The sequence below is a fragment of the Acomys russatus genome, chromosome 23 (genome assembly GCF_903995435.1).
Source record: "Acomys russatus chromosome 23, mAcoRus1.1, whole genome shotgun sequence".
NCBI classification, from domain to species: domain Eukaryota; kingdom Metazoa; phylum Chordata; class Mammalia; order Rodentia; family Muridae; genus Acomys; species Acomys russatus.
Genome location: NC_067159.1, coordinates 57,573,415 through 57,589,633, shown reverse-complemented (window position 1 = coordinate 57,589,633; position 16,219 = coordinate 57,573,415). Strand labels below are relative to the sequence as shown.

The 16,219-nt window shown below is 43.3% G+C and overlaps 1 protein-coding gene across 1 annotated transcript in view; it reads right to left on the bottom strand.

Annotated features, from left to right (window-relative positions):
- Negr1 (neuronal growth regulator 1) overlaps positions 1 to 16,219 on the bottom strand; it is a 710,325-nt gene that overhangs the window by 130,670 nt on the left and 563,436 nt on the right. The window contains exon 6 of the mRNA XM_051165491.1: positions 4,042 to 4,193. Within this exon, the coding sequence (XP_051021448.1) occupies positions 4,042 to 4,193 (152 nt within the window). The remainder of the gene's footprint in view (positions 1 to 4,041; positions 4,194 to 16,219) is intronic.

Below are 16,219 nucleotides of genomic sequence, written 5' to 3'. Positions count from 1 at the left end.
AGTGAACTTCTGAAAATGTTTTCCTCAGAGATGAGAAAACGATGGCTTAAGTGGTGTTTTGAGCTGCACATTGGTTGCTTAGAATTCGAATACTGACTCCAGCTTCTCCTGACACTGGATTACGAGCCCCCTCCCTGTCTCAGAACAGCAGCGCTGCTGAGTGCTCTGCGCTGCAGTCACTTACTCCCTCGGCTCTCTACTCCCACTGTCTGAGATCCTTGAGGGCAGGTTATCAATCTACTTACTCTGTTCTTTCCAGAATGTGGCCTACAGCTTTGAACACTGAAGCCTTCAACGCACACAGTGACAACTGAGTGCCACTACTGAACCAGCTGCAAAAGTGCCACATGGAATTCTGTGCTTGTTCCTTCCCACATTGAAGATCCAAGATGCCCGAGCTATTACACCATGAGTGGAACATTTAATGTGGAATTAACATCTACAAAATCCTGGTAAGTGCATATGGGAGGCATGAGGCAACCATGTGGGTAAGTCTTAGGAGAGTACCTCAAGCCTGTTTCCCCAGTTTTCTCACAAGTGGATTGTATACAGAGCAGCCCTCAGGTAAGCAGTACAGACACTCATCAGGTAAAGTCATTTATCCCCAGCGTACACCCAGTGTTCCTTCAGATATATTGAACCAAGAGTTGGCATATGTGATGATATAGGAACAGTGACTACATTTACTGAGTGCCTCCTTTGTTCCAGATAAAGAGACAGGTGCATTAAAGCCGTTATCTAAATTCCTATCCTGTGAGGTGGGGACTATGATTGTTCTCAATTTACAAGTGAGTTAACTGAGGATTTGAAACCCATGTAACTTACATGAAGCTACACATAGCTGAAGTATAATAAAACTTAGACTAAAGAAGATCTGTTTGACTCCCATGATGTACAACACACACACACACACACACACACACACACACACACACACACACACACCACACACACACACACACACACACACACACACACACACACACACATTCACATATGTTTTCTTTTCCCTCCTTCCTGTCCTGCACACACATTCTTTTTCTGTTCCCTCCCCTCCTTTCCTTGTTCCTCCCCTCACACATGTCCATAACCAAACACACTGGCTTTCTTTTTACAGTTTCATCTATTGCTCACCGTGAATTTACAGATCATCTCATGTCTCTTTGGTTCTGCAAAATGTGAGATTTTTGCAAACCAAAAGTAGACTGAAATGGTCTCAGTGTTTGTCCTAAAGACTATGTGCAGTAGCTGATCACAGCTATAGAGGACAGCTGTACACAGGAATTACTTTTAAACTGTGCTTCAAGTGACCACAGTTGTCTCTCACTGTGGGCAGTTTTGTGCTCTTGGATGCAGGTAGTGAGGTGGAGTGGCTCAGCGCCTGAGTGCAAGAGCCAGGCAGCAAGGCCTCAAGTGTTAGCCCTGCCACCGGCTTAGCCTGCTGACCTTTGCCACCGAACACACTCTGTCCCAGTCTTCTTATCTGCAAGGGGAACTGAAGAACCCCATCTTTGACTTGTGTGAGGATTAAATGAAAAAAATTTCTGTAAGAAATTAGGATAGAATCTAGCCTTGAATAAAATAATAGTAAATGTCATTTCTAATGTCTTCAACATTGCTTGGCATCTCCAGAGGATAATAAAGTAGGCTCACAGCTAGAATAGTTCATCTTTCCTTTACTCATTAGCCCACTCATTTTCTTACTCAGAGCTTAATTTCTTTATTCATTAAACATTCACCAATTATCTGTTAAATAGTAGCCACTGTGCTTGGCAATGTGGCAGCTACAGAGACTGAGGAGACACTGACTTAGTTTTGACAGACCACAGGACTCAACAGAAAAATATATAAAAAATAACTATTTTGGATTTGGACGTTGGAGGCATTGTTTCAGGGTTACAGTGCCTGCCTAGTAGACTTGAATCATGAATTTGATGTCTACCACAACAAAAGTGAAATAAAAGATAAAATAAAAACAAAAGTTATAGCACAGAATAGAAATGCTTAGTGCAGAAGAGCATTGGCCATTTCATGCAAGAGTCCTCTACAGACAAATCAAACTTCCAGGACCAGGTCACAGTTACAGGCATGCCTGTCCTTTCTGTCTTTTTAAACCAATTGTTAAAATTGTGTTAATAGCTATGAGCGAGTGTGAAATGATAGACAGATATATAGATGATAGATTGATAGGTGACAGATAGATGATAGGTAGAGACAGATAAATAGATAGACAACAGATAGGACAGTTCCTAAATTGTCAGAGTTGTTATTACTATATTGTCAAAAATAGGCTGCAATTTACAAATTTTGCTAGCAAACTACCATGTTATTACCCCTCAATTTTCTTTGCTTTATAAAATTAATCAATTCTTTCAGATTTTTGAACATTTAAGCCATCTAAAATATTTACAATATCCCGGAGAATATTTACATTAAATTACAAATCAAACAGCGCCTGATCTTTTGCAGCTTTTGTTACTAATCATGGTATCATATAAAATATTCTCATGAGAAAAAAAAACTTAGCAAGAATTTTTACAGAAGGCCAGTGTATGGCACCGAATGTTTTTCTTTCAAAATTAGTGCTAAGAAATATTAGGAAAATATTAAGCTAAAGTAGTGAAAGAGTTGATATAAACTTATGCATTTCATCCTCTATCAGAAGTTTTTGGTTATTCCAATCCAAAGCTCATCAATCATAAAAACACACTGAAGCATGTGCTAAGTGAGATGGAACATCTCTATCCCACTTTGGTTTCTGCGAAAATGGAAATAGCCCTGCCTGTGATGAACCACGTAATATCTGCGTTTCCCTGGGGTAAGTTTTCATCACAGGGTAACATAAGTATGTGTGCCAGGATATGGTAAGTAACTCAGACAACTGTGTGAAACTAAAGACGCAGTGAAGACATAGTCTTCTCTGAATATTTTGAGAAACATTCGATTTTAAAATGAGTGGTGTTTTATGGGTGTAGCATCTGTAAGTCACTTAGCTTCCACAAGGTACTAATCATAGCTGCCGAGAGGAGCATTAGTGCAGGCTTTTCCCTCTCCGGCCGGTCCCTGGGGCACTGCTCATCCTCCGTGTCTAGTCCCTGAGATGCTTTAGTGTGAGCTCTGAAGACAGGCAGACACCTTGAGGGCAGATACACTAATACGTCTTCAAAACACCCTTTGCTTTTATCTGCTAAAACTTTTTGGAGAAAATGGAGCTTGCCCAGAGGTGCTCATGTCTGCCTTTTCAATCTTTGGAACAGAAGCCTGTGACCCTGAGCTAAGTGCATCGCTGATGTGCCTCCCGCCTTTCCTTTAAAGTCTATGGTCTGGAGCTGAACATGCGCGGACGTGTTCTGCTTAGGCACAGTGACCCTCACATTCTTCCCCACATACATAAGTATGGGCTCTTTAAATAACAAGCTGGCAATTCTGTTAGACAGGAAACACTGCTTTGCAAATGGGTCCCACACTATCAGCAGCAGGGAATCCATCTTCCTCTCTTCCTGACTGCTTGGCCTTGTTTTAGGCTTAAACTCAGCAAGAGACAATCCATTGCTTTGCATTTGTACATATAAACAGTGTAGCATTTATCTCAATTAATGTTTTCATTGTATTTTAAGAGACAATTCACTGTTTCATTGTATTTATAATATGTGAATTTCTAGTGACTCCAAGATGAAAGTCTGAAGATGAACAACCAACCAATAGTAAACGCAAGCCATGGTTATTCCAAGCTACAATAGAGAACTTTAAAAAATACAGATAAAACCTCATTTAAATATTTTAGGTCATAAGATGTGTCTCATCTATTTCTGTAACCCTTTCCCCCCTCAACTCTAAGACTTTTCACATATAGAGGATTACAGGTATTGTAACATTCTCAAACACCAGGATAAACTTGCAACATTTAACTTTTCCTGTTTCTAAGGCACTTGTTGCATTAGGATGAGGTCTCAGGTGACCACACTTTAAGCTTGGGCCTCATTTCTGCCCGTTCAGAGCATCTGGAAGCCTTTGAGTATGCTTTTCAACTTTGTTACTTACGGTTGAGGGGCAGGCTCGCGTTGGTTGTACCCAGTTTGTTGGCAGCCACACAAGTATAGTTGCCGAAGTGCTCCTGTGTCACGTTGGTCACTGTGAGGATGGATCTTGTGCTAAAATTCTGAATGATAATTCCTTGTTGGCCATTGAAGAGTCTAGAAGACAGAACACACTCTAGTAAGGATGTATCTGGGCCACCAATTTTAGATTCAGCTTAGGCAGAGCTGCCATAGCAACCTGTAACTACAGTGTAACCATACCCACATGGACCTTAGCAACATGGTGTTCATTCTTTTCTGCAACACTTCTCTTGCTCTGGTGGGCTTGAGGGAGAAGACAGGCTTGACAGTTGTCCTTTGCTCTAATGGATTGCCCTGATAAGTGATAAACCAATCCATGTGGTCTTCGTGTGCCCTCTTCCCAGAGTGCAAATTAACCCAGCAGAGCAAAGCCTTCTCACCCAAGGAACAGCACAAAGGGAGTAGATTTAGAGATCCACCTGGCTGTTGGCTTCTGGGTAAGCTGGCTAGTTGATAGGAGCCCAAGACACTTCAGGTGACTTTCGTGGGTGATTCCTCTGAAACATATGTTACAAGGATTCCTCAAAAGTCAATGCCATATAACTGTTGCCATGGGCAACCAAGGCAGAGTGATGACTTCCTTAAGGCCAGAGAGAGAAGCATAGTAATGCAGACAGCATTAAGAGTCCTGAAACACGTCTGCCTCGTTTTAGGATTGATTTCTACTTGATACTACTGACTTCCTGACAGTCTCTCTCCAGACACAGCACCTGAGGCCCTTGCTCATTTTGCGCTGGCTTGGCTCAACGTTGTAGTAACAGGTTATGTCTCCCCTAGTTTCTGCCCTCAGCTCCGACTTCCTGCTCTTTTTCTGGTCTATGTTTTCCTATTATTTCTTAAATCACTGTCTTCTCTGTGTAACCTACTCTTGCCTTGTTCTATCAGTTTGCATTGTTAGTCTTCCTTCCTTCCTTTCTTTCTTCCTTTCTTTCTTTCTTTCTTCCTTCCTTCCTTTCTTCCTTCCTTTCTTTCTTTCTCTTTCTTTCTTCCTAGATTGCGTTGTCTGAATTTCCTAAAAAAGGCCAGGCTATGGGGACATACCTTCTTTGATGTTGGAATTGTGTACCAATCATAGTCGTGCCCCAAATACATGGAGTATTTTATGAGTCAATGAGTTGGAGTAATCATGAGATGAAGCCAAATTGAAAACATTTTTTCTCTAGGTATGAATTCTTCATCAATGAGGATAAAACCAGATTCTGCCTTCTGCTTGATTAATTTCAGACTGACATAAAAGAGACTTTGTGATCCCAAGGTGGGTAAATTCATCCTCCAAATGGCCAGCTAAATTTTCTTTCATGTATGTTTGTTTCATGTCTGACCATAAAGAAGCTCATCGCAGGCTTCCCTGGAGTCAGCCCTGATTCGTGCTCTGTAGCTTGCACTGAATCAAGACAAAGTCTGCTACATGTAACACAAGAGATGATTATTATGGGAATTATCTAACTCTCCTTACCGGTTGGATTTGTCTTATCAAAACACAAACATTATTCAGATTAACAAAATTTTGAGTTGAATGAACACTGAACAAAATTTACATTTGAGCAGTAATAATGATCTGAAGGGGAGATAAACATGTTTTTTGTTTAGATCACAAGTGGAGGATGAGAAAAAGACTTATGAGAGAGCAGGTGATGTTTATCCCATTAGAAGTCGAACCACCATGTGGGGAAGATTGGTTGTTAACCAGCTGAAAACATCCTTGAACAAATTCTGAGAGGAGGTATAAATGTGAGCCAAAAACAAGAGATGGGGCCTTTGGAGACTTGGTATCATTTTGGCTGTTCATTGCTCCTCTTCAAGACACTCCTAGAGAGAACCTCTCAAAGGAAGGCCTCGGGGCCCTGGGCTCCAGCTGAGGTTCCGGGTTCTGGTTGCTCCAGGTTCTAGCAGAAGAAATTCTGCATATAACACAAGGAGAATCGTTCCTTGGAACTGATATCCTTATGGTTTTATTATTGTGTTCTTTAATCCTCTTCTCCTATTGTTTAGGTTAGTCGGGTTATAAGTGCGGTACTCTTGGTTAATAAGTTCATAATAAAATATATTTGTTAATAAAATTGAGCCTACAATGATCCCCAATTCTGAATGAGAAAATAAGACAAAAATATGTCAAGCCTATGAAAATATACACTAAATTCCTAGTGCCTAGTTGTACACTTTCATGACTCACCTTAACAAACCATAACCAATTAATTAATTGATTGATTAATTAATTAATACATTTTGATGCCTGAGAACCCAGGGCCAAATGAGCACTCTATCAACTGGGCAATATCTGCATCCCCTTAATTACTTCCTTTTTAAACTGACTGTATATGTCACACATACAGATCACAATGCCATTTCCCTGCCTGCTTTAGTACTAGGGGTTAAGTCATTGTGGCCGTGTCTGTTACAGACACATTTTCTGAGGGCTCTGCAATCCCCTGGAATCCTGAATCCATGACATGCCCCAAACCAGAACTGTTGTGTTGCTATAGAACTGAGAAGAAATGAACTAGAATCTTCCCTGGATTGACCCCTGAGGAGATGTTCTCAGGGGAGTACAATCGGAGGCTCTCGGGCGCCAATGCTTCTCCTCCTCACAGCTCTCTCTGGGTGAGTTGGCTCACCCCTCTGATGAGGCAAAGCTACAGATGGAACTGAGTCATGCATGCTGTGCATGCCATGTGCCCACGTTCTGTGCAGCCGCTGGTACAGCACCCCAGCACTAACACCTTCACCACATCACAGCAGCCTGCTCACCCGTCAGAGCCAGGGCAAAGATGAGGACAACGAGAAAGACAAGTGTCCTCCCTCTTGGTTTTCTCTGGGGAGGCTACTTTCCTGAAATTAATGAAGTCTATATCAAACTGCTTATTCCTTACACACCACTTGAGAAGCGTTCTCCTTGAGTGCTTTGCAAAGCTGTCTTCCAGAGAATGTGACTACTAGGGTGGCGTGTTTGGATGTCCAGAGAATTTTTACCACAAGAATCTTGGCATGGGAGTTTTATCAAATATTCAATCAATTCTGAAAACATTTACTAAATCATTATGAAGGTGAGTTCCATGTCAAGTGATCTAGATTAACACAAACTCTGCCCTTCCATAGGCTGAAGCTGAGGAAAGAAGTGGCCCTGACCACAGATGTACACCACCTTAGTCACTCAATGTCCAAACACGGGTCCCACCCATAACCTGTAGCATGTACACCTTTAATGTGATAAAAAATGAAGAGTATTTTAATTGATGCCTTCTTTCACTTTTTTAAAAGATTTATTTCAAGGTGATTCACTCTAAGTTTGTTTTTTTAGGAGACTCTTCCTTGGGTAAGGGCATAAGCTAAGCTGGTGGAACACTGTTTTAACATATGTAAACCTGGGTTTCAGCTAAGATGGGAGAGTGGCAGCATATACTTCTAATTAGGTGGTAGACACAGGGCCATGCATCTGATGCTTCGAGGTCACTCTTAGCTACATAGGACATTGGAGGCTAACCTGGGCTACATGAGATCCTACAGAGCTAGAGATAGAAATACAGAAACTAGATGGATAGATATAGACAGATGGCAGAATCATTCCTATATTGCTCTATATTCGCAGATTACTGACTTCTCATGGCATTCCCCTACAGTAGAAGAGCATCTCTATGGAAGTAGGAGTTAGCTGGGCTTCAGGCTTCCTGCTCTTCATAAGAGCAGCTGTAGCATATGGTACGTAGAAGGAAGTACCTGTCCATGTGTCCTTGCTTTCTTTTACCAAGGGAACTTGGGTGCAAGATCCTTCAGTCACTGTACATACTATTGTCCTCCTCCACTGGCACTTGCTGAAGTTTGCTCCATATTGAAGGCATTACCTCTCCCTCTATATTTTGCCAATGCCTCATAGATCTGTGAGCTGCAGGCTGCTTGATTTGCCAGCATCTGCTGTGGGCTCCTATGTGCACAGCTCTGCCGGGAACCACTGTTTTAGAGCAGAGTCCTGTATTGTCTAGCGCCAAAGGTAACACATGGGAACCAGGGGTGCTTAGCCACTAAAGGATCACAAATTACAGCCATCATGTCCTTTGGGCTCTAGCTATCTAAGATGACCAAGAAAGCCGGTATCAAAGTCACCAGAGAAAACCCGACCACATAGTGTCAGCATCAATCACTAAGATTGCAAATATAAGTGGGGCAATGGCACTGTGCCTTGCTTGGCCTCAGGCCTGCCTCACTTCATGTTTGGGGCTATTTCCTGCTCTTTCTTTCCATGTCAGAATAAACAATAAATGCCACAAGCCCAGATAATGACTGGATTTCCAGTCTTACAGTACAGAAGAAGGCTTCACATATGTGTGGATGATGACAACTGTTCTCAATATATTTATAACTGAAATGCTTCAGCATTTGGGCATGAATGTGAGGTACTAAGAGTGGGAAGCAAATGTTCATTCATTGGAAACTTGCTGTGAACATGAATGGATGTTCTCAGCGACCCTGAGAGATAGGTGCTGTCAGTCCTAGTTTAGAAATGAGGAGACAAACTAAGATAATTCATCTTCTACCACCCAATAATTAACAGAACTGATACTCAAATCTGGATGTCCTCTGACTGCAGCGTCCACTCATCATAGCAGTTAGCGTGGACCCCTTCAAGCAGAAACTGGCTGATGTGCTTGAGACTGGTCAGAAAGCACAGGTGCTTCAGGAAAGTTGAGTTGGGTCACAGAACAAAGCTGGTGGAATTAAATGGCTAACTCACAGGCTGCAGCCGAGCCAGGAAAGCTGGGCTCAGTCCAGGGAGTGAGTCTAATGTGGTAGAAAGTCAATAAAGTGTGTATCTTCCTTTCTGGATATCTTCTGGGCCAGAGGCCTCATGACTAGTTCCGGGGCTTAGTTATGCCTTGAGTGAAGCTTCTTCCACAGAGGCCATTGGCCTTCCCTGGAGTCAGCCTCTCAGGCTGCACATACATAGCCTGGCGTGAGAAGCAGCTGTGCCCCAGCACATCTCTCAGCTCACTATATAATTGGATGGGGGGGATCTCTCCCTGGACAACATGGTCAAGAACAGCAGAAAATCAGTCATGGTCCAAAAAAAAAATGACTTCTTTAGTTATAAAACCATCTCTAGACAGTTGTAGTGTTGCCAGCTCTACCTGACCTGGCCGTGTCACCATGCCTCCTAACATGGATTTACTCGTACGTGTTTGTGAGTACTTTGGTTCATGTTCATCCTGTCTGTGAGTGTGGCGTTGTCTAGTGAAAACATCCCTCAAAGCCATTGATAGTTAGTGCATCCCAAGCACATCAGAGAATAGAGCTGGCCACTCCAAATGCGGCCATGCAGTGCAGTGACTGTTGTGGGCCTGGTTGTTTGAATTAGTTCATGGTTTTATCTGTGAAATGGGAGACACTTAGCCCAGTAGGCAGTATTGCGGATGTAAAAATGGTTTTAGGTAACAATGTGCAGTCTTTAAGCAGACGTACCTCAAATTCATCAGACACTAGATTATGACAAGAGAAGCCATCATTCAGCGATAGTGTCTGTTCCCTAAAATGGATACACTTCCTCTCAGAGTGCAGCCAAACATTAAATATTGAACATACAGGAAATTATTTTTTAAAGCAAGGTGAGGGATGGCAAAGATCATGGAATTGTGATTTCAGGACATGGTCAAACTCAGTATCAGTCATATACCCATTGTTATTCCCCTCACCCCGCCTCAGGACAGGGAAAAGAAACCAAAAGTGAAAGTGGGACAGAGTGAGAGCGTGAGCATCAACACACCCTCGTGGAAGCGGGGTCTGTGTGTGTGCTGCTGTGGCAACCTGTCAGCTTATGATGTGTCTTGGCCCTTGCTGGTGGAGGATGGTCGGGCAGCATTTGTTCCCAGGAGCATTCTGAAAACCTTTATGCATCACTGTCTGAGCCCCAAGAGGTATCTATCTTTAGTTGTGCACTGGAATACATTAATGTTATTATAATACATTAGGATAGCTTAATGATTTTTAGCCTTTATCGAGCTATTTTAAATGGATGCCTTGTTTACTGTATCCATTTTAATGAAATTAAGAATTTTTAGATCTGAGACTTTGGGGCTGCCTTACTAGTGACAGTTTTATTTACACTGTGTGAGGGGGGCCCTTTACTCCCCACATGGAAGAAACAAAGGCTACATACAGTGTAGGAGTCTACTCCCCTAAATAACAGTGGTTCCTGACCCCCCTGGCAGCCTTGGCAACTGTTTCCTAACAGCTGGGTGCCCGAGAGTTTTGATGTTAGGTCTATCCTGAGTTGTAACAATACAACCATTTTGCAGAGATGACAATCACATGAAAGTAAGCCAAAAGAGAACCACATAAGCTGCTTTTCCTTCTTCTCATCTGGCTAGGGTTGGGCTGGCATTGACTGAGGCGAGATGATCAATTTGGGTGTAGTCCCCCTGCCCTTTGATGAGACGGATTACTGGGTAAAGTGAATGTCTCATAAGCACCAGGTCTTAAGTCTGATCTCACAAACCCATGCAAAAACAAACAAACAAACAAAAACTAACAATCCCCACAACAAAACAGAAACTAAAATAGCCAAGGTGGCCTGCACTTAGGTCCCAGTGCTTGAGACATGGAGAGAGGAAGGTTCCTGGGGCTTCTTGGCCATCTAGACTGGACTATTTAACAAGACCCAAACTTCTAAGAGACACTGTTTTTAAAAACAGTGTGAAGCTAGGTAGTGGTAGCGCATGCCTTTACTCCCAGAACTCCGGAGGCAGAGGCAGGTGGATCTCTGTGAGTTCGAGGCCAGCCTGGTTTACAGAGTGGGTTCTAGGACATCCAAGGCTACACAGAGAGACCCTGTCACAAAACAAAACAGAACAGAAGAGTGTGGACCATTCATCTGGAATGATTAGCCCAGGTTACCTCGTGTCTTCATTCACATGTGCACTCCTGTGTATGAATAGCTGAACAGATGTGACCTCGTGTGCACAGAGACAGGGATGGGCAGTGATCATGGAATCACTAAGACCATAACTTGTTCGTGTAACACATAGTTACACAAACATCATGTCGGGTGTCAGGAGGATGATAAGGAAAGAAGGATTTACTCCACAGACTAGAGTTTAGCAGGAGAAATGGACAAACTGATGGTTTGAGGCTGGTTAAGCATCCAAGAGTCCAGTTGGAGAAGTTTTCCTGCAGTGGGAGGCATCTCTTTGGGGTACCAAGGGACAATGACTCAGAGTAAAGCACAGGAAGGGCTGAACAACAAGAGGAGGGCATGCATGCATGCATGTGACAACTGGGTTAGATGGATACGAGGAAGGATAGGGTCCGGGCCAGCGGCTGCTCCCACAGGCCATACGTGAGGGCCCGCTGTCCTCTGCCATATTCCTGCTTCTAATGCAGCTAATGGTGACAGACTGAATTAAGACTATGGCTTTTAACACAGGACTTTCCCCGTATAGATGAGTATTATGTGACCAAGAACGATGGTAGCCACATCTTGTTGGCTGTGACAGAGTGAACACTGTCATCGTAAAAGCCACAAGGCAGTCAGGAAAATATGTGAACAGAGAGAACTTGCTATAATTTGTGCACTCAGGATAGCTGCAAGGGTGGAGGATGTAATGATGGCCATGTGGCTAATGATAGACAGCCAAGGATGACAACAACAAAGCCAGAGTCAGAGATGCACATAAGGTGGGATTCAACAACCCAAACTGAGTAGGAAGTGGGTGCTCAACTTCCTGGTCAGCGCAGAAAGACTACAACAACTCTGCACATAGCCCAGAAAGTGAACTAACCCAAACAGAGGTTGCCCAGCCTGTGCCCAGTTTCCATCCCTGACGTATAACCCATAGAAGGTTTTCACGGTTCCTCTCTCATTTGGGAAACCTTCCCAACTCTCAGGATTATCATCCACTTTTCTTTATCCCCCCTTATTGTGACTTTCCCTCAGTCTCTCTCTCTCTCTCTCTCTCTCTCTCTCTCTCTCTCTCTCTCTCTCTCTCTCTCGTAATTCAGGAAATCTTGAAAAAGAGGAAAAAAGTATGCCATGTATCATGCAAAAAATTATGACCTAATACAACATGCTAATGCTGTCAAGAAAAGAAAGTTTAAATGCTTGGTACTTTATAGCAATTATTTGAAACCCTAATTTCCCAATACTAAAATGTATATAAAATAAAATTAACCAATTATGATTGTCCCTGGCAGGTATGCTGAGAGTCCACTGTTTAAAAATGACTACCTTATACCAATGGCTAATAATTTAACAAAGCATGCATAAATGTATTCACTCTCATGATGCTACTTAAGACAGGACAGTAAATTAAATTAAATTGGCAATATTTATAGTATAAGACTCAATTAGATCACCAATGAGACACAGTGTGTAGGAGCATTCTTCGACGATGGCATGTGAACTCACCTCTTGATAGCATATGCCTGATACTCTCCTTCTGCAGAGACTAGGGTTGCCCCATGCAGTTAATAGAATTCTGCAGAAACGACAGTGTGAAACCTAACACAAGGTCATGAGAAAGTTTGGTACAGCATCTTCTATCATGCTGTCTCCTGGATCACTGATCCTGGAGAAAACCTGTTCCCATGATGTAAAGTCACAAGCAGTCCTATGTAGATCTCTACGTAGCCAATAACTAAGGTCACCTTCCAGGGACTACAACCAGCACCACCTGTATAGCCGTGTGTGTGTGTGTGTGTGTGTGTGTGTGTGTGTGTGTGTGTATGCGTGTGTGTGCGTGTACACGCATGTATGTCTGTGAATGTGTGTCTGAGGGTGTGTGAGTGAATGTGTGCCTCTGTGCATGTGCGTGCTTGTGTAGGTGTGTCTATGTGTGTGTTCATATGTGTGTGTGGATGTGTACCTTTGTGTATGTTTGTGTTTATGTGTGTGAATGTGTGTATATGCATGTGCATACACGTACATGGGCATGTGTGTGTGTGCATGTGTGTGTGCATGTGTGTGTACATGTGTGTGTGTGTGCATGTGTGTTTTGTGCAAGTGTGTTGTGTGTATATCTAAATGAAAATCTGTCTTTGCCAATCTCGGTGTAAGAGACATAGGCTTTCGTAAGCATTCCCTTAAATACAAGTAAAATCTCATGTAGGCTACTTCTGAATTTTTATACAAGGGTCACAGATAAAAGATTTCTGGGAAACAAAGAGCTTGCAAGAACCTCTATCCTTATGGGGTCTCCGACAACAGCTTGTCCTGGAGAGGGTCCTGGGGTTCAGAAGAAACTCTGAGCCCTAATATGTCTGTTGCTGCCAAGCGTCCACCTAATTTTGTCGCTACCAACAATGCATGTTATTAGTGAGTGTCTCCATGCACTGTCTCTTCTGCAAATCAGTAACCAAGCTGAAATGCTGTTGCCCTTCGTGGTCATCGTGGGCTTTTCGAGCAGCCACCTTGGATAGACTGCTGAGCTATCCTAAGCACCAGATGACGGGGTTGGTCCTGTAGCCTCTGCCTGAAGATTGATGAGACCCAGTTGTGCCACCAACTGCCCCAACTTACGTGGACTTCTTGGGAATGCACTTTGTTTTCTGTGAGCGAAAGGGAGGGATACCAGCATCTGTCATCACTTGTTCGTATGAATTAACGTCTATCAGCAGCTGAAAGCACCACCTCCATACTGCAAGGGACAGGTTTCACTGTGATGAGGGAAACATCTGCACAGCTTGGGCTGTCATGGCATATCACTCATGTGCAGACAGTGCTGTAAGCAGATCCTTGGCTCTCTCGTGTCTCACATATAAATTGGTTTGATAGTTTGAGAGGAAATTATTCTAGAGATGTTTGGGAATTTGGATATTCTTTCAGTTATAACTCTCTCAATGGTGGGTGTGTCCTGCCCATTTATCTTTCTCATGTGCATCTGTTTTTGACGTATTCTGCAGGTGTGTGAGTGTGTTTTGGGAAGATTGGTGGGAGAACCATTTACCTTTTCTGTCAGCAAGCAGTTCTACAGCCCATTTCCCCAGCAAGGACTGACGCCGACTATCCTGCTACATTTGCTATAGGCCGAACAACATCTCCAGGATCATTCCAGCCTTTTGGCGGTGCTGAAAGAACTTAGGATGAGGTGTGGCTCCGGAGGGTCCAGGCAGTTGGAAATGGGTGCTAACAGAGGGGCTTGTATTCGAAGGACAAGAGGAATGATTCTTACTGTTAGCTTCTGGGAATTGAATACCACAGAGCAATGCCTGACTTTGAAAGACAGGTAAGACAGTCCTAGTCAAAGTTCATCTTCCTTTTCTGGAGAACATGAGACTCGGGCACTCTTGCGTAGTGTCACAGTGGAGGGAAGCACCGAGGCTCCGCTTACTACAGATGCTGCCAAGATGTGCCACGTGCTTAGAGGTATTTCTCGGGCAACCAGAGAAGTATCTTAGCAGAAAGTTCCATGGCTTTCAGAGGGTTGATGAGCACTCTACAGGGTGATGTTCACACAGACCATCACAAACGACCTTTCCAATCCAGCTTAGCAGAACCTTAGGAAGGCAGTTTGTCCAGATGCATGGACTACTGAGTGGAGTGAGGGGAACCATGAGGCAGCTCATCCAACCACGCCATGTTTAAAACACGAAGCCTCTATAAAGCCACTAAGAGGAAGGTTTGGAATTGTGGATAACGTGAGTTACTTAGTGAAATGATTGAGAAATTTAAACTCCCCCAATTACATGCAGTTGCAATATAAAACAGTTCAAAGAATTTAGGTAAAATTACAGTTATTTAGAATTAAGAGTGTTAAGGGTAGCCTTTATTATTAATATTAATATTTTATAGGCATGGAATGTTGTTTTTTGCACATGAACTTCTGGTTCTGATGTAAGCGCAAGAAGGGTAAGGAGATAGATATCTCAGGGGTAAAGTGTTTGCCAATCATGAGAGTCCATGATCACACCCCAGAAAAAGCCAGAATGGCAGGAAATGCCTATACCCTCAGAGCTAGAAGACAGGAATGGGGGCATCCTGGACCAATCAGCCAAAACAAAATGGTAAATTCTGCTTCAGTGAGAGGCCTTGTCCCAGTAAGCAAGGTGGAGAGGTCACAGATACCGCCTCAGAAATTAAAGTTGGATGGAATGACCCTGGGCATGGATTTTTCTCTCTCTCTCACACACACACACACACACACACACACACACACACACTCACACACACACTCACACACACACATTCACACACACTCACACACACACACTCACACACACACACACACACACACACTATTCACATACAAATGAAATGAAACCCAGACACCTGCTTGCATACGCCCATGCTCATTCGCCAGTTTTGTGTGGTTTTCACCAGCCTTCTTTACAGATGTCAACTGAGAGCAGCTATGACGCTGATCAGACTGTGGAGACCCTCGCACTCATTTGCTCAGTGGCATGGATGGCAGTATGTAGTTTAACATTTAGACTTAGAAATAGCAGTTTCACAAAAGTCTACTTAACATTAAAAAAAAAACAAAAACAAAAAACAATCTTTAGATTTGAGGCGAGATGCAAATGCACACACCTCCCGGATGGCAGCCTTCAGCTAAGCCGCAGTGGCCTTCGTGCCTGGCTTGGTAAGAGCACCCGAAGAAGATTGAGCCTACTGCTGGGAAATAAAGTGAAATCTGTTGGCTCACATCTTCCCTTGCTCAGTAGCTCTTGCCAAGACTACAGGGACATCCTGAGGGCATTCGCCATGCCGTGCAGAAGTAGAATAGCTTTGAAATCCCCTGGCTCAGGCCTGTTTCCACGCAGGCCTACTCCTCTACAGGTCTGACAGGGAGGCAATACCTAACACATAAGCCTATGAAACGGGACATTACACTTTCCTGTGGCAGAGCGATGCAGGTGCAAGGGCTCTGGCTTATCAAGGAAGCAGAGCACAGACTATGTCTTCTATTGCTTTTAAAGTATCCTTGTGAAATCCATGCCCAAGCCCTTTAGAGGCAGGTTGCCTTCCAAGTAAACATGGTTGCTAGGGAAGAGAAAGGCAGAGAAAGGAAAGGTTCCAGCAATAGGGGATTTGCAGCCATTTCTGAGATTATAAAAACCAATGTGGACACTTCTTCTGGAAAGCCATTAGCTCCTCATGCCTCCCATGTGCGTCCCTC